At 36.6% G+C, this 19,120-nt stretch overlaps 2 protein-coding genes across 7 annotated transcripts in view; one reads left to right on the forward strand and one right to left on the reverse strand.

The window, feature by feature from the left end:
• Positions 1-14,379, forward strand: part of SERPINE3 (serpin family E member 3) — a 24,465-nt gene extending 10,086 nt beyond the window's left edge. The window contains 5 exon segments of the mRNA XM_030813432.1: positions 616-814; positions 7,415-7,515; positions 13,614-13,700; positions 14,151-14,271; positions 14,273-14,379. Coding sequence (XP_030669292.1) covers positions 616-814; positions 7,415-7,515; positions 13,614-13,700; positions 14,151-14,271; positions 14,273-14,378 — 614 coding nt within the window. The 3' untranslated portion in view covers position 14,379.
• Positions 1-19,120, reverse strand: part of INTS6 (integrator complex subunit 6) — a 108,650-nt gene that overhangs the window by 3,138 nt on the left and 86,392 nt on the right. For 2 of the 6 annotated variants that reach the window (XM_030813430.1, XM_030813431.1), the window contains one exon: positions 13,968-18,188. In XM_030813430.1, the coding sequence (XP_030669290.1) occupies positions 18,095-18,188 (94 nt within the window). In that variant the 3' untranslated portion in view covers positions 13,968-18,094. Of the gene's footprint in view, positions 1-800; positions 2,143-6,245; positions 6,721-13,967; positions 18,189-19,120 lie in introns of those variants that run through there. The other 4 variants (XR_004030181.1, XR_004030180.1, XM_030813429.1 and 1 more) reach the window with 4 other exon arrangements.

Here is a 19,120-nt window from a genome sequence, read left to right on the forward strand (position 1 = left end):
TGTACCCTTACCCATGATTTTGCTTTTTGAGGTTTCAGTTATCCGCATCAGAAAATATTAAATGGAAAATTTCACAAATAACTCAAGTTTTAAATTGCACGCCCTTCTGAATAGTGTGGTGAAATCTCCTCACGTCCTTCTCTGTTCCACCTGAGATATGAATCATCCCTTTGTCCAGTATCTCCAGGCTGTCTACAGTATGCCCGTTAGTCACTTAGTAGCCATCTCAGTCATCAGATTGAGAAAACGTAGTATATGCAGGGCTCATTACCATCTACAGGTTCAGGCCTCTACTGGGGTTCTTGGAGCATATCTGCCAAGGATAACGGGGCACTACTCTGTGGTTCTGCACGTGCCATCGTCCCCCCCATACCCAGCCCTACAGAGCCTCTGCCTCTGGTCCTGTGAGGGTATCTTAAAGACTCTAGGTCTAGGATTTTTATAAAATGACCATATCGCCCAACAGTCTTTGGCCTGAAACTGCCTCCTGAGGATGAGGTGGATGCTCCGTTTTATTGTTTCCAGTCCTCTGAGCCAGCCTCTCTCAGGGTCTGACACTGGTTCATTCTCCTGGCTCCTGGGACAGAGCTGACCTCTGATCCACTGTACCCTCAGGTCAGTTCCAGGACACTGCAGGCCATCAGGTGGGGGTGCTGGAGCTGCCTTACCTGGGAAGTGCAGTGAGTCTGTTCCTGGTGCTGCCCCGTGACAAAGACACCCCCGTGAGCCACATCGAGCCACACCTCACAGCCAGCACCATCCACCTCTGGACCACCTGCCTGAGGAGAGCCAGGATGGATGTGTTCCTGCCCAGGTGAGCAGCTGAGTCCCCCTTACAGGTGCTGTGCAGCCAGCAGTCAGAAGAGCGTGGGTTTGCACACAGGTGGTCTGCCTCTAGGGTCTGTGCTTAGCCACTGGGATGACTTGTTTAATGTGTACCCCCAGAAGTTAGGCCAAGAGGAAGTGACCCTAGAGTTTGAGTCCATTTCAGAGCCACTGCTGGCTAGCTCACGGTACAGACTGAAATGAACTAACTTCTCAGAGTCTTTCCAAGACAAGATATTCTGCCTTCACTGGGCTGGACTGGAGCCCCCCAGGACCCCCTGATCCAGCCCTAGGCTACAACCAGTTTTTGGAGAGGAAGTGTTCGTGGTTCCCTTGTAGGAACGTTGCCCAAATCTTATCCCATCCTAAGAGTATACAACTGTCATTTTTCCAAAACCAAAGAGATAAGATGACTTATGTAATTGAGCAAGTACAGATAAAATTCTGATCAGAAGCCAAATTAAGGCATAAAATTTTGACATTTTAAGTCTCTATGCAGAAGGTTCTCATTTTTTCTAAATGGAGGTGAACTCTCCTTTAAGAAGATCCAATAGGTACAAATACAAATCAAAAAGTGAAGTGGTGGCATTCTATTTTGCTTTTTCAAAACAAAATCTATTAGCAAAACTCATAACTTTACAAAAAGATTCCTCTTAGGGCTTCTTTAAATGATGAGCTTCTGTGATATATTTGAAATCAGAGTAAATTTATAACCACTTTTTGACCAGCATTAAGCAAGGAATGTTGTCCAGCAGCCACTAGCTGCCTTGGCCTCTCTCCACTGCCTGGGCTTCCAGTAGGCAAAGGCAAAGTCCTTGGCAGTACTCCCTCGAGGAGTTAAAAATAAATCTATGCACTAGAAGGAAAACATACAAAGAGAGACCCAGCAAGTTAAGGGCCAAGGTCTAAAGTGAGATCTGGCATAGCCCAGGGCAAAAGGTGCACTTAACTCTAAGGTAAAGTGTATCTCTCAAAACTAAATATTTGGACCCCAAACCAAAACCCAAATACTGGATATTTCAACAGATCTCTCAGGGAGGGAGCAGAAGCAACCCTAATCTTCCTGTTATATTTGAGAGAAACTCAGCAAGGGAAGGAAGAGCAGTGTTCCATGTCAAAAGCAGAGAGAAAAAGGAGGCTGGTGCGGGAATTTACCCCAACCTTTTTGGGTTTAAGAGACAGATGGTGGGCCTCACCCTCGAGCAGCTCTTCCCTGGAAGAGACCCCAGGGAAATTCCCAGCTCCACTGAGAACTCTCCACCGTCCTGATTCTGCTTTTAGAAGTCTCAAATCCTCAAGCAGTGATCCTGAAAAACACTGGCAGGCAGGGAAGGCAAGGCAAGGCAGAAATCTTAGTAACACAACTATTAGTTAGCACTTAACCTCATTCTGATAATTTTTTTTTTTTAAATCTCCTTAAGACTACCAAGACTGCTGTCCAAGAAGGATAGAGGTTTTTAGGAAAATGAAGTTACTTCACAAGTAAAACTAACCAAGTTTTTCTTTTTGTTTGTTTTTAAGCTAGCTTTAAATCCTTTGGGGAACAAAACAGAAAAAGTAAAAACTGTTTTAGGTCTAGATTTAGATATAAACTTTGGATCACAGTAGACACAAAATCAGCTTTTAGGCAGGAATTTATCTCCCATTCTCTCAAATCACTCATTCTTCTTTTAGTATGACTTGCTCTACAGTCAGCAGGCATTTTTCATTTAACAAGAGCAAAAAAATTTTGCACACTATGGGTAGCAATGCAAAATTGTGTGACTATGAGATGTGCTTTCATCCCCAAGCAATGCACTAGTAGATTCTGGATGAATTATGGTGTCTAGCTTCCAAAGTAACCTTTTATTTATAAATAAACAAAAAAGTGCATAGGGACTGTTAATCTTCATGAGGGATGCTTAGCATACTAAAGGAATAATCAAGAAAACCAAGAATGTGTTAAGGGTTATTTATAACCACAATCATGTGATGTCCCACAAAAAAGACTAATAAAGCCAAATATGTATGTAATGAATAAAACATTTGATTATTAGGTCAACATAGAAGGCTGAGCATGAGCATGTTTTGATATTAGATATAATATATATCTTCTTAAAATCCACCAGATCCCACATATTCAAAATGAGTTTTGCCCTTCCTTCCAGGAGCTGCTGATTATCATGGTGTGTGGTTTATGCTTTTCTAGGAGTGTTTCTTTTTTAAAAAATCAAGGTATAATTCACATAAAATTCACCATTTTAAAGTACACAATTCAGAGGTTTTCAGTATGTTCACAAAGTTGTGCAACCATCACTACTAATTCCAGAACCTTTTCATCACCTCAAAAAGAAACCCCATATCCATTAGCAGTCACTCCCAACTCCCCTCCCCACCTCCTAGCAACCTCTGATCTACTTGCTCTCAATAGATTTGCCTATTCCAGAATTTCATGTAAGTGAAATTATACAATTACATATTGTACAATTATACAATGTGTGGCCTTTTGTGTCTGGCTTCTTTGCATAATATTTTCAAGGTTCATAGTAGCATGAATCAATACTATCTTCCTTTTTATGACTGAATAATATTCCATTGTATTGATATACTATATTTTGTTTACCTATTCATCAATTTATAGATATTTGAGTGCCTAGACACATTTTGGCTTGTTTTAACTTCTTGGCCACCAGAAACAATCAAGTGCACATTTTTTTGTGTATATATATTTTCAATTATCTTGGATATACACCTAAGAATGCAATTACTAGGTCATGTGGTAACCCTCCATTTTACGTTTTGAAGAACTACCAGACTGTTTTCCAAGTTACTGCACCATTTTACATTCCTACCAGCAATGTGTGTGGAATCCAGTTTCTCCACATCCTTGTCAACACTTGTTAATGACCATCTTTTTATTTTAGCCATTCTAGTTGGTGTGAAGTAGTATCTCATTGTGGACTTCATTTGCATTTCCCTAATGACTAATGAGGTATAGAGCATCTTTTCATGTACTTGGAGAAATGTGTTTTTTGTAGAAATGTCTATTTCAGGGGTTTCTCCCATATTTAAATTGGTTGTCTTTTTATTATTGAGTTGTAATAGTTCTTTATTCTGGACACTAGTACCTTAACAGATATATGATTTGTAAATACTTTGTCATTCTCTGGTTTTTCTTTTCACTTCTCAACGGTGTCCTTTGAAGCACAAAAGTTGTTAATTTGGACGAAGCTCGATTAATCTATGTTTTCTTTTGTTTCTTGTGCTTTTGATGCCATATTCTATTGAATAGACACCATTGTCTAGTTAGGGTCACACAAATTTAGGTTTATGTTTTTTTCTAAGAACTTTATAGGCTTAGCTCTTACATTTAGGTCTTTAATCCATTTTGAGTTAATTATTGTATATACTATGAGGTAGGGATTCAACTTCATTCTTTTGTGTGTATCTATCTCTTTGTCCCAATATCATTTGTTAGAATGATTTTTCTTTCCTCCACTGAATTTTCTTGGCATCTTTGTCAAAATCAACTGCCCATAAATGTATATTTCTGGACTTTCAATTCTATCCTATAGGCATAGATGTTTGTATGTTTGCCAGTACCACACAGCCTTCATTACTGTAGTATGAGTCCTTCAACTTTCTTCTTTTTCAAGATTGTTTTAACTATTCTGGGCCCCTTGCATTTTCATATAAATTTTAGAATCAGCTTGTCAATTTTTGCCAAAAATGCAGGAGGGATTTAGACAGGGATTGTGTTGAATCTTTAGATCAATTTGGTGAGTATTACTTTCTGACAATATTAAGTGTTCTGGGCCATGAACTCAGAATATATTTCCTTCCATTTAGGTCTTTGTTTCTTTCAACAATGTTTTGTGGTTTTCAGTATGCAAGTCTTGCACTTCTTTTATTAAATTTATTCTAAGTATTTTACTCCTTTTAATTTTTACTCATTTTCAGATTGTTCTATAGTGTATACAAACACAATTGATTTTTGTATCTTAATCTTGTATGCTGCACCTTACTGAACTCATTTATTAGCTCTAATAGGTTTTTTGTGTGTGTGTGGATTCTTTAGGGTTTTCTATGTATAGGACCAAGTCACCTGTGAATAGAGATAGATTTACTTCTTTATTTCTAACCTGGATGCCTTCTATTTCTTTTTCTCATGTAATTGTCCTACTCACCCTCCAGTACCATGTGAAATAGAAGGGGTCAGAGTGGACATTCTTGTCTTGTTCCTGATCTTAGGGGGAAAGCTTTCAGTCTTTTACTGTAAAGTGTGATATTAGCTGTGGGGTTTTTGTAGCTGCCCTTCATCAATTTAAGGAAGTTACCTTCTATCCAAAGTTTGTTGTATGTTTGATGTTTGTTTGTTTTTAATCATGAAAGGGTGTTGGACTTCGTCAAATGCTTTTTCTGCATCTACTGAGATGGTGATGTGGCCTTTGTCCTTTATTCTATTAATATGGTATATTATATTAATTGGTTTGCATATGTTGAACCCACTTTGCATTCCTGGGATAAATCCCACTTTGTCATGGGGAGATTTATTTGGTGTTGGATTCAATTTGCTAGTATTTTGTTGAAGATTTTGCATCTATATTCATAAGGTATATTGGTCTGTAATTTGTCTTTCTTGTACTATCCTTTTCTGGTATTGGTAAAGGGTATTTTTTTTACTCAAGTTATTTTTGTAGCATTTCTTCTGGATCTGCCTTCATAGCCATACAAGACAATCACTCTAATCTTTTATAGTCATATCTCACTTTTACTGATATTTTTAGTTTATGAAAAATGATATTATCCAGTTTTATTACCCACCATAATCATATTTAGTTTCAAATAGCCCTTAATTAACTCTTTCTCAATATAATTGAAAAATAATTTAAAAATCACAATGGTAACAATAAGTGCATGGGCTGTGCTGGGGATTGTTCCAAGCACTTTGCAAGGATTCATTCATTTAATCTTTACAACCCTACAAACACGCATTACAATTATGGTCATTTCACAAATGAGGACTGTGACAAAGAGAAGTAAAGTAACTTCCCACGGAGGTAAAGTAACTAGTTTGCAGGTAGTTACTTGATCCTGGATTCAAACTCAGGCACTGGGTTCCCCAGTCCATGCTCATAACCACTGTTGCAGCATTTAGAGGTTTCAAAAAGGATGTGTTTTCAGTACTTAAGAAAATTTCATAAGAGAGGGTCCAAAAATTTTTTGGAGAAATATCAGCATACTTGGAGAAAGTGTATTTCTTTTTTGGAAACTATTCTGAAGATTCAAAACATACCTTTATGAGAAAGTATGATACTTTTGTTTAAAGTATGAGTCATACTGTCTTGTATAGCAATGAAGACCTTTGATATTAAATGGTCTTGTTCAATATTTTTACTCTCCTGTAAGTTCTGTATTATTTATAGAAAAAGACCATCTAATTTCCATTTTGATCTTTTTTATTTTCAAAGAAAAATAATATCAGTAGCCCTTTTAAAGGATCCTTCAACAGTAAATTTTTAAATGCCTTGTCCCTGGGGAAATATAAAATTGGTGTACTGATTCTTTGTGCTCAAAGGGTTTACTAGGAAAACCAAGGCTTTAAGTTCCATTCTTTTCCCGCTGTGCTCCAAAGGCATAAACTGCACATAGCAAATATGAAAATATATTTTATCCAGTATAAACACTCTATTAAATAAAATACTCTATTAGTTGTCAATAAGGCAATTAGTCAACAGCCTCTTTTCTGCACCTACTATATGTGAGATGCCACACGAGATGGGAGGTAGCAAAATGTAGGTGATTAGAGCATGGGCTCTGCACACACACAGGCTTGATTTGAATCGAGGTCCATCACATACTCATTATGTCATCTTGGGCAAGTTTCTTAAACTCTTTAAGTCTTGATTTTCCCATCTGTAAAATGAGGATAATAATAACATAGTTATATGAAGATGAAATGAGATAATCCACATAAAGCTTATAGTATCTAGCATAATGTAAGCGCTCATTAAATACTAATTTTTATTAAGAAATAAAAATGAATTGGAGCCTGGCACAGTGGGGCACACCTGTAGTCCCAGCTACTCTGGAAGCTAAGGCAGGTGGATCACTTGAGGCCAGAAGTTCGAGTCCAGCCTGGGCAACATAGGGAGACCCCATCTCAAAAAACAAAAAAGTGTTTAAAAAATGAATTGGGATAGCCACTCTTCTCAGGTAGTTTACAATAACATAAATGACACTAATAGGAAGCAGAATGTTCTATATATCATAAGAGCAGAACAAAGTGTTAATGGGGCTTTAAGAACCAAAGGTCACAAAATAGCTGAAAAAGAGGAGGTAACAACTGAAAAATGGATAATAACTAAAAGACAATCAAAGTCGATGGGAAGACTTAGAATGAACAGCAGGAACAAGAGTACAGAGGTGGGGAAGAGCCCTGTGTGGTCAGATTAGGGCTTATGGGAAGGCGCCATGGAAGATGAAGCTGGAAATAAATCTGGTGGAGCCAGCCTGACTTCCAAGTTAGGGACTTTGGACTTCATGTGGTGTGTATGAAAATATATTGAGGGAGAATTTTGAAAGTTGATGGTTTGTTTTTGCCTTTTAGGTTTAGGATCCAAAATCAATTCAACTTAAAAAGCATTTTAAATTCTTGGGGAGTCACCGATCTTTTTGATCCACTCAAAGCTAACTTGAAAGGAATTTCAGGTAAAAACGGTTTTTCTTCCAAACTTTCTAGCCTTGTGGTTGGGGCAGTTTTATCATACTTTGATTAAGGGATTCTCATTTCCACAGAGCCTTCAGTGGTAAACAATCAGAGTCAACAATATGTAAAAGAATAAGAAAGGTGCTCTGTTTTATATAAGAATGTGTTGCTTCTAATAACAGTCAAATTTGGGTTAGATCTTGTGAGGAAGGGATATTTCTTCAGGCCTTAATCATGGTTTTCAGAAACGACCTTCACCATGGGGTTAATGTCCACAGTACACAGTAAACGGTCCCTCCCTCTAACCGTCATGACTAGGAGTGCAGCAATAGATTCTTCATTATGACCTCCTGCTGTCCCGTCAGCTTCACAGTCACCCTTTGTTTCTACACCCTTTTCCTCCCTCCTTCCCTATACCTTCTCTATCCTCTTCTAATAAGCTAGTCTTGAAATCTTCCCTCATCTGTCCAATTTCCTTTCTTCAAATTACCCATACTCTTACAACCTTGCCTTAAAATGTTCTTTCCACCAACCACATTGAATTTCTTTGCACAAAGTTGAATTGCTACTACCAATCAATAGGTGCTGTTTGCTTATGATATTATAGGAAATTTGTATCAAATATAAACAGGGAGTGAATGCCAGAACCTATGTTCTACAATCCTCTCAAGACACCATCGGCTAAACTATTGCCAACTCAAAGGCTCAGGTTTGTTTCTACTCTGGATAGTAAATTATCTGTGCAAAGATGATACTGTAGCTGGTATTTCCATTGGCCTTGACATTTCCCCTACCTGAAGAGCTTGAAAATCACTATTTTGAATTCTAGAACATCATAATATGGACTTTTCTAAATCTTGGCTCAGAATCTTCCTTCTTAAGCAATCACAGGAAAATTGAGATTTTGATCCACAAGAGAAGTCTTGGTTTGGGCTTTAGATGTGACCAGATTGCCAGTTACTTATCAAATAAAACACAGGAGTGAGAATCTATTCTAGAGAGTTTAAAATCTACCAGCCCTGTACTCATTGCCTGAACACGCAAAGAGATAGGCAAAGCAATAGTCAAGTTTGGGTATAGTGTCCACAACGATGCTTGGCACACAGTTGAATACCAAGTAAATATTGTTGACTTGGTCAAATGACTCAAACAGAAACTTTCCTTACTGACACAGGCATAATCTGACATTTCAGGCAAAGGAGGAACACTGAAGTGAACAGATCAGAGGGCAAGGAAAGAGCAAGGAAGAACTTAAGAGAATTCCGTTTGATAATGTGCAAAATCTAACCAGTGTCTTCTTGCAACTCCAGAGCTCAGCCATGGCATCCCTGTTGTTGTTTGTGATTTTGATAATCAAAGTTAAAAACTATATTTTCTTCTGCATCACTGTATTTAATGAGTCACTAGGGCTTACTGTCCCTTCATAACTCCTAAAGCTCTCCCTTTTATGTCCCAAAAGTACATCCTAATGTACCATCAACCCTGTGTCCTCAAAACAGGACTGATCTTAACACACATCATGTAGCTCCCCTATTGGTAAAGGCTTCCAAGGTCCACAAACTCCTCTGGCAAGATCTAATAAATAATCTAGTTTTAAAAGTACCTTTTTTGATACCAAACCTCTTTTTTTTTTTAACGCTATTCAAATCTACTTATATTTGCTCAAACCAGCAGAAAGGTAGGCAGGCAGATCTGGCTTATTTAATAATTATGAAGCAATTACCATGTGCCAAGTGTGAAGCTTGCATTCATATTTCCTACTGACAAAACATGCCAGTCTGGTAATTTTCTCTCATGAAGTTTTGTTCCTCTAAAGCAAGGGTCAGCAAACAATGGCCTACCACCTGCTTTTGTAAAGTTTAATTAAAACATAGGCACTCTCATTCATTCATAAATCATCTATGGCTGCTTTCCTGCTACAGCAGCAAAATTGAGTAGTTGAGACAGACACCATATGGCCTGCAGTGGCTAAAATATTTAATATCTGGCCCTTTGTAGAAAAAGATTGCCAACCAAATTATTGCTTCTTAATGTCCTTCTTTAAACATAATCAAGAGACTAACCACTTCTCTGCCAAATGGGCTTTCAACTTAATATCCTAGAGACAGGGCCACCAAATCTCTCCAAGAAATAGTTTCCTCATTCCTAAAATGGGGGTAACTACCACTCACCACACATCTTAATTGTAGAAACAAAATCATTTACTTATAGTATGACATCAGCAGAGACCTTGCCAGAGAGTAAGTGATCAGAAAATGCTGGCCTCTCCTCTCTTCTTCCAGTTTACAAGGGATTACCAAGCAGTTTTGTACTATTGATGGAACTCCAACAACCACATCAAACATTTGGCTTTTCAGTCCCAAAGCCCAGAATCATTTTACTCAAGTTCTCTTTCCCCATTTACAAGTCACTCATCTCTTCCTTCTTGGCATCAAATATTTTTTTGCTGCCTTAAGGACTCATTCAGTATTATTTCAAGGCCTAACTGAAACCAGAGTGTAGTTTCCGCCCAGTATCCTTGATAATAGATGTTATGCAGCTTTTAAGAGTAATTCCAGTTTCACTCACAGTGAAGATGCCAGCTAAAGATACTCTTAAGCAATACCACTGGCTTTAGGATCAGCAGGCTTTGATATAGACCCACGCCTCCTAGTCCACAAAATACTCCTTGTGCACAAACTTGAAACTCTGAAGAAACTGTCTTGTTCTTGGCTTGGTAGTTTCCAATCTCTGCTCGGTAAGAAGTACAAGTTCTCTGTTACTATGACTTAAATGAACAAACCAGAGTTGTTTGGTTGAGTATGGAAGTTATGTAAGTTAACTTATGCCACACCAGATGTCTGGTCAGAATTGCAATAGAAAGAGGTGCAGAGTGGGCTAGAGGAGACAAATGGAGAAAGCAACTAACCATAGCCTAATTTCAAAGGCCATTTTAGATTCTTCTTAGCACTCTCTCCTCTCTCTCTCTCTCTCTCCTGGGCTGGGTGCTATGTGTCTCTCTCTCTCTTCCCCTCTCCCCAACACTGTTAGCAACTAAGTGACAAGATGAAAAAGATAAACTAGAAGCAAGTTCTGGCAATAACATTTGAAAAGCCACTAACTCTGCCTACAGCAAATAATAATTGTAAAGACAAAAGAAACAGCAAATGATATGTTTATCCTGATTTATGAGAAGCTGAGGATGAAATGTAGGGACACAATGTTTACACAACGTCATGTTTTGAAGACTTTTAAACCTTTTGAGTATGACCAGCCATACACAAAGAATGATGGTGTCCACCAACAAAGCACTGAAACAATCATTTGGCTGAGACTTGCAGATGACCTATTCTATGCCATGCCTTTCTGGTTCTACAAACACCAATCAGCATTTCCTTACAAGTTTAACAAGGTTAAAGAACATTAAGGCCATTCGTATAGTGGTAAGGGGTGTCTATTATTAATTCATCCAGCATTTACTAAACACATTTATGCACCAAGTATTTTTAATGTATGTTGGGCAAAGAAATATTTAAAATGATTAAGACATCATTTACGCTTCTAGGAGCTAATAGTCTAAAAAGGAAGGTAAAAATCCATAGAAGATATTATGGAAGAAGAGTGGAGAGTATGCCAGGAGGGAGGGTAGGAAGAATATCACCCCTTTGCTTTGTATATAGAATGTTGTATTGTAGGAGCAAGCGGGTTTATGGTGGGCTACAGTTTCCCAAAGTATGTTCCCAAAATGCTAATCCTGTAAATCTGGGACAGAGAATGGTGTGGGTGGTTCTATGGTTAAACGCTATGTATTATAATTGTCCTGTAGAGATTCACTATAAAAGTTAGCAGATAAGCAGCTCTAAGAAGTCCCCTACTGAAAACAAAAGTGCAAAACTGTTTAGCATCTCCCACATATGTATAATCATGGAACCCTTTTACAGAATGCCACCTATAAACAATCTTGAGAACAACTTTTGGGAAAATAGGGTGTATGTCCCTCAATGGCACTAAGCAGCTGTCAACACTTCAGGGGAGTAGAAAAAGACCAGGAGAATCCCTTTGTGCTTGACTTCTTCTAGGTTCATTTCATTAGTTGTGTAATATTTCAATAGCTACTCAATAAAAAATAATAGGAATCTGTAATACAAGATCAAGCAGGAGGAAAAATGCGAAACCATAGATGACTCCCAAATTCTCATTTTTATCACATGTTGGTCTTTTGAAATGTCAACTCTTACCAGAGATAAAATTTAAAAGATGCTGATGCTGGGGCATGACATAGGCTATGGACCTTGGTTTATGGCTGTGCAAACATATAAATGTCAATTATTGGACCACTCCTATAGTCCGATGGAGAGAAACTGTTTAAATGAAACTCTTCAGTTGCAGTTTCAAAATACTGAAATAGCCTGGCCCATCTAACCAGACTCATCCACATCAACTGGTCCCATTTCTCACACTGCCAAGGTGCCTAGACTAACACAGACACATTTACTGTATTTTAGCTGATAAGGGGCTTCATAGTGAATCTCTGCTTATTTCACCAACATTCATTTAAAATGTTCAGACACCAGCCTATATAGTAATGAAGTCACGGAGATTAGTAAAAGCCTCTCATGACTGTCAAATAACCATTCTTTAACCCTAAAGCTCTCTTTGTAACTTTGGCACTGCATTTCAGTTTGCTTAGTAATTAGCTAGTAAGAGGGGCTAATTATTGATAGTGAAATTTGTTCCTTAAAGACCCTACAGAAAAAGACCAACTGCTAAAATAAATCAAATTCTTCGCTGATTTTAGGACAAGTGACACTAGTGAATGTTTCTATTGATTTTTACTTCCTCTGGCCCTTCCTGTCCCCTTCACTGATGGTGGAAAATAACTGTTCCTTACAGTGAATATAGCCAACTCCCAACATCCTGTGCACACCTTACTTACAAGATGGATGGAATGCCTCATATTCTTTATTTTGGTCTGGTTTTATTCTCTCATGACATTCATGGGCTATCTCCTTTATGTGCGTGACAAACACAAACCAATTTAAGCGTTAGTCTAAGATGAAACAAACCTGCCTCACACAGTATGTGTTCATCAAACTTATCATTTTAACATTCATGCCACAGATACCTCCCAGGGGCATGTTGGAGTTGACTAGCATACACTTTCTGAAAGGCGGCAGTGTTTGAGTGGAGTGGAGGGGTGGGATGGGAGTGGGCTTTCAATCAGAATATTCTCAACTCTGCTTTTCAGATGCGTGATCTCAGGTGAGTTAACAGCTCACTCTAAAATGAAAGGATTGGACTGAATGATTTCCTAAGTTTCTTCTGGTTCTAAATCTTTCATTTTTTACTGTGTCATCAAGTATCCTTTCATCTTTGGAGCTGTTTAAAAATGGTTAATGATTAGCTTACAAAAATCAGCCAATTCCTCTAAATTATCACTTAGTCCTATTTGCTAAACTTATAATCTGTGAAACTGTTAGCACATAGAACATTTATACTAACCTCTCATTTGCTTTGTAGATTCTAGCCCGTGAGGCAAATTGCATAACTGATACACCTAAGTATACAGAATACAGTCATGCAACACTAGACACATTAATATTACACTGAATTGTGCCTCAATAAAGCCTGTAATAAAAACCTGTGACTTTATCATTTAAAAGTGGCTCTTAAAATGCAGTCCAAAAAGGCATTCAAGGGAAATGATCTTGGTGAAAATGATTCCTGGGCTACAGAATCTGTATTTTAACACATATCCTATGATCACTAAAGTTTAGGAAATACTGGCTGAAGAAGGGATTGTAGTTTTAACTAGAAATCATTTCTGAAAATGAACCACTGAAAAAATGGGGCAGTGCTCTGAATATTATTTTGGGAGAGATTACATACATTTAACAAATTAAAGTTTTGAAAGTTTGGTAACACATTGAGTCTTAAGAATTTTCCAAACAGCTACCTGAGACTCCAGTAAAAACAAAAACAGAAATTTCCACTCTTTCCCTAGCTACACAGCAGCATTGGATACTAAAAATTTTGTAAGTACATTTTTAAAGAATGTATTCTAAATGTGTTAGAAAAATGCTAATGAGCAACTCACATTTTTATCATTTTCTGTGGTTAGGCCAACATGGTTTTTATGTTTCTGAAGCAATCCACAAGGCCAAGATTGAAGTTTTGGAGGAAGGCACCAAGGCATCTGGAGCCACAGGTATGTTCAGAGAATACCCAGTCACACTGCTCACCCATATCTACCTTTCTTAAATTTACCTAGTTGAATCGTCACACTTCTGAGTCTTTCCATAACCCCCAAGTTCAGGTGTGGTATAGCATTTTTTTAAAAGGAACACTAAAGAAAACAAAAAGTCTTTGAAAAATGATGGGGAAGAAGAGATATCCATCCCATAAAAATCATTCTGAAAGTTACCTTCGATAAGGAATTCCATGGAATGTGTTGAAAACAGGAGACAGGATTGGCTAAATGGCATCTTTTCTCTTTAATTTTCCCATCTGCACCCCCATCACAACAGTAAACAATGAAACGCCATTAGGATGCTTTGATTTCTTAAAAAATTATGGGATATAACTTACTTCATAACCAATAGTTATTTTCTTAAAAATGCACAGAAAATGCAATGGGATTTTTCTTTCTTTCCTGCAGCTCTGTTGTTATTGAAAAGGTCTCGGATTCCTATTTTTAAAGCAGATCGGCCATTCATCTATTTCCTGAGAGAACCTAACACAGGTATTAAAGTATTTTTTGACAGGATTCAGATAATTTATGTGTCTCTCTAGCAACAAGGGCTCATTTGTCCACTATCCCCTAGCATTCTTTCTAGCTGTTTTTATGGTGCTTCAGAAGCTTCTCAGTTGCTGTCTTGTATCCTAAGAAAGGGGACTATTTCATAAGTATAAAGGAAACTTATCCTCCTTGTTTTTTTACCTTCTCATTCTCTCAGCTCATATATAGTTAATGCAGACTTTTTTAAAATGCTATAGGTTTCTACTTCTGAAGATACTTGGAAAAATCATGAAAGTAAGATAAATTATAAATCTTGCCCTTTTTTTCCCTTTGTCCTCTAGCTTTCTTGTCATTTTAGAGCTTTTTCAGGTCATTAGAGTATACCAGAGTAGTCCTCTTGTGATCCTAGTATTCTAATGAATGCACCTGGATTTCTATACTGTTCTGTTGATCTTTCTCAAAAATCAAATGTTTGCCCTAGTAAGTCCTACTACATAACCTTATGGTAATTCAAAGATGGTGTGGTACCGGCAAAGCCTCAGTACATCAGAAGGACACACAAATATCCTTAGGCTTCGACAATATTGAACAAAGTCTTTAGATTATTTCTCTTAATGTTCTTCCTCCCCCACTCACAATTACTTAGCCTAGGAAGGAAAAGAGATTCTCAGTTAAGAGTTGTTGGCAAGTCTAAACAGTGTATTAAAAAGAAATAGGATAGAACAAGACTAATAAAATCAAGCAAAGGTGGATCTACTTTAACTAAACATCAGGCATTACTTTTATTTATGGAGAAAAATGTCAAAAGTTAGAATGAAAATTATGCATAGTTTTACATAAATTGTTAAGGAAATACTGTCAACATCATTTTATCTGAGAATCATTTGCATCCTGCTGTACCTTGTGCTAGAAATCAAAGGAACATTTTTGTGATGAGAAAGATATAAACCATTCACTAGAAAATAATCTATTTGGGATTATTTGGGGAGAAAAAGTCCATCAACAGAATGTCTTCCTAGTATTTCACCATGATCATCCCAACCCCATAATGATTAGATGAAACTATCACTTATCACCCAGAACAGGCGGCAGAGAGCCTTCTCTTAGAAAGGACACGTCAAAAAAATGAAAGATGAGAAAAAGGACAGGTTCTACTCCCTAAAGAAACAAAGAGACAGGACTACATTTGAACAGAAAGGTCATTGCCAAAAGCCAACAGCCAATAAAGGTTGATAGGTAAAAGAGAGATTCTGATTTTGGAATTCAAGTGCATAAAAATGATGTAAAATCCTCAAACAAGGAAAAGACACACCACTATTTCAATGGTAGGAGTTTTCAGAACTGCCTCAGTAATCAGAATGAAAATGTAAGGATAATCCAAACCCAGTTCCACAATCCACTGGAATTCTAATAGTCCTTGTGACTTTATTTACCTCTATCTGGGAGGCATTAGCCTACATCACACAATACAGTGGTTGCTCTTCTGGTGATGGTTATGAAAGAGTTTAGAAATGAGTCTCAGCCTTCATTATTTCCAACTGACAAATCTTACCAAGAGCAACTAATGAATCAATCAGCAAATGGGAAACATGGGAGACATTAAAAAAAAAAAAAAAAGATTTGAAAACCTCAAGATTAAACTTTCCAAGACTATCATTTGTCGAGCCTTAAGTCATTCAGTGACATAAAGGGCCTAAAAAGACATGATGCTCCCCCTAGATGTATTCCCCTTCCCTTTTGACAATAATTCTACAATAAGTATTCTCACTAATTTAACTAAATATACTCATAGCTTTTTTTTTTTTTAAATGAAAAAAGCCTGAGGGAGATGAGATATTAACCTTTAGTTCTGATAGGTTTCAAACCCTCCTGACCAGGTTTTAGGATGAGGTGAGAACAGTGGCAGAGAGATAAAGGGCAAAAAGAAGAGATGAACAAAACTGCTACTTCTCACCTCCCTCCAGGATTCATTCAGAAAAATGTATTAAAGGTCATGAGCAATCTGTGAAATAGAAAATAAAACTTTCTGATAAGGAAAGCTGCTAAATATTGGGATAGGCTGAATCTCTTTCCTAGATACTCTTGTTAAGTATGAATTTTTATCTGAATGACTTCTAATCCCAGAATCTAAATATATATAATTTAGGAACAGACAATATATTCTGGATTTTGTGTAATTCTCATTGAATTTAGCAATGTGACTACAGGCAGTTACCTTAACAATTCCATCTATTAAATGTTATCTTGCATTACTTAAAAGTATTTGTATAGAATTACACAAAGCTTAAAGAACTGCATATGAAAATACTATATAATATTAAATTCTTCTTTTTCTTGACAGGGTTTGTCTTCAGTATTGGGAGAGTTTCAAATCCCCTAAACTAAATGCATGTTCTCCACTTTCATCAATGCTTTTCTTGATAAAGTTATAATTTCATTTTGCTATACCCTTGAAATTTAAAAAAAATGTTCTGATAAAGTGTAAAAAGCTAAGGGTATGTGATTTTCAATATTATAAACCTAAAAATACTTCAATTTTTAAATTTTATGAGTTTATTTTGCCTACTCTTAATCCAAATCTATTTTGACCTTCTTTTTTACTGGTTACCCCCCAAACCACTAAAAGGCACAGCAGTGATCTATGAATGGTGAGTGAGTCAGGCCATAAGATTGCTTCCTCAGTAAGGATATTCTAGGCCATGTTGAATTGAGGGTGGAGAATGAATAGTGTGGTTTTCCTTATCCTGTGAAACTCAGGGGGGATGCAAAATGAGCAAAGTCATCTTAAAGGTGTTTCCTTTCCATTTAGCTTATAAATAAAACAGAGTTTAAGTGTGAGAACAGCAGAGCAGAACAAAGAGGTCTCCAATTTGTTGTGGGCTTTTGCAAGCATGGCATGAAGCTGCTAAAGGCTAGATATTTCAGAGTATGTAGTGTACTCCAAACCTACCACTCCCTAACAGCTTCAGCTTTGTGCCATCCACAATCCTAGTGAGAAAGGAAAAGGTGTTGAAGTAAGGAAACCAATAATATCCAAAATTGTCTGCTTTTTAAATAGCTTTTAAAGTATCTGTCTATCTGCCCCAGACAAAGTCATTCCCATCATCTAGGCAGAAATGGGAGTATGTTGGCATGGCCAACAAAAACTACAAACATATAGTAAAAAGGCAATGCAGATTATGTAACATGTAATTACAGTTAGGCTTAACAAACATGAACTTCAAGTGGTGTATTTTTCCAATGCTAAAAAGCAAGGCCTTTAAAATTCCATTATCTTAGGATGTTTTTAAATGATTACTTTAAATGTGATTATTTCCTAAACCACACAAGAGTAAAATAGAGCATTTATTGATGGAATAACAAAAGTGCTTTTCTTAAATATTCTTCAAAATACATTTGTACAACTTACAATAATATATCCAAAATAACTGTATATACAAAACATTACCTAGTTTTAATGTATGTGCTTTTTTCCCCAAAAATTACAAAGTAACTTTTTTTTTTTTTTTTTTTTGGCAAAGTTCAACCTTAACAGAGGTGACAATTTTAAAGGTTGGTTTAAGAAAATAGAACCTGAGGGAAATTGACACGCAAGAGTCAATGACAAGCAAGAGATTTGGAGGAATATTTTTAGTTTGTTAAATAAAAATGTTTTTTAGAGTGATACTTTTCACATTACAAAAATAAACCAAAATGAAGAAAAGGTCACTGTAAAATGATGGAAAAAGGATCTGTAGATTTGCTTTTAGTATTTCAAATAGCCAACAATGCATGTCAGAAAATGAATGCAAGATCACAACAGTCTTGTATTTACTTTGTATTTGAAGAAGATAGTGAAATAAGTGGCCACATTCTATTTTCTTTTAATTGCTATTAATATGGTTGATCTGATTGGCTCTTCGATGAATTTCATCCAAGAAGTTCTCCAGTTGTTCTATTAGCATTCGTTTTTTAAACCTGTATGAAAAAATAAATAGTACTCTCAATTACTTTTTAATGAATAGTATATATCAGTATAATTGTTTTTTAAAAAGGAGAGAAAATTGCTTTGGGAAGATTTTTCAAAGTAAAATGAAAATAGAAAAATCAATACTATGACCATATAAAATATGTTGAAAGATTAGCAAATTATTATCCCAGTACAGTATTATAGTTTGTCCCTAAAACACTAGAGGGCTAAACAATGGGAAAGAGGTTGTTCCTTCCACAACCAAAAAGAAAAAGGAAAAACCAAAAAACCAAAAAACTAATATATTCAAAATGTATTGAAGGGCTGCAAACACTCTAGTGAAATTTGGGCTCCCAAAGCAAATACTTCAATAGCTTCTTCTCATGCTCTTTGTAAGCTGAATGTTGAAAGGAATGTGAACAAAGTATGAATATAATCTCCCACAAAATGGAAGAAGAAATGAAAATTGGGCAGCACCATTTAAAAACCATGGTATTCTATTACAATTTGAGAGTTAGCAAATCAAGGATAGACATCTATAATACAGAGTATAGCAAGCAATTAAAGTTCAAGTAACAACTTTAAAAGATTTTCCGTAACAAATATGGACGGACTAAAATTGCATCTGTCTACATAATTGCTGATGGTTTTAAGAATATCCCAAGACACTGGACATTTTATTCCTACTTCCTTGCTACTTAGAAGCTAATATAAATAGCCACCATAATACTACACAACTCTCTAAAAGGTGGCAGAAGTGAAGTACAGATACCGGGGATATAAATTCCTAATGAGGTTTTAGCTGACAGAATGTTACCACGAAGAGCATAATAGGTTAAATACTCAAAATTACATGAAAAGTTATAGCCTTATCTTGATCCTGCAAACTGGCCTATGCTCTAGCCACTCCAAAAGTACAAAAAGAAAAGAAAACCAGAAA

The sequence above is a fragment of the Nomascus leucogenys genome, chromosome 5 (assembly GCF_006542625.1).
Source record: "Nomascus leucogenys isolate Asia chromosome 5, Asia_NLE_v1, whole genome shotgun sequence".
In the NCBI taxonomy this organism is placed as follows: Eukaryota; Metazoa; Chordata; class Mammalia; order Primates; family Hylobatidae; genus Nomascus; species Nomascus leucogenys.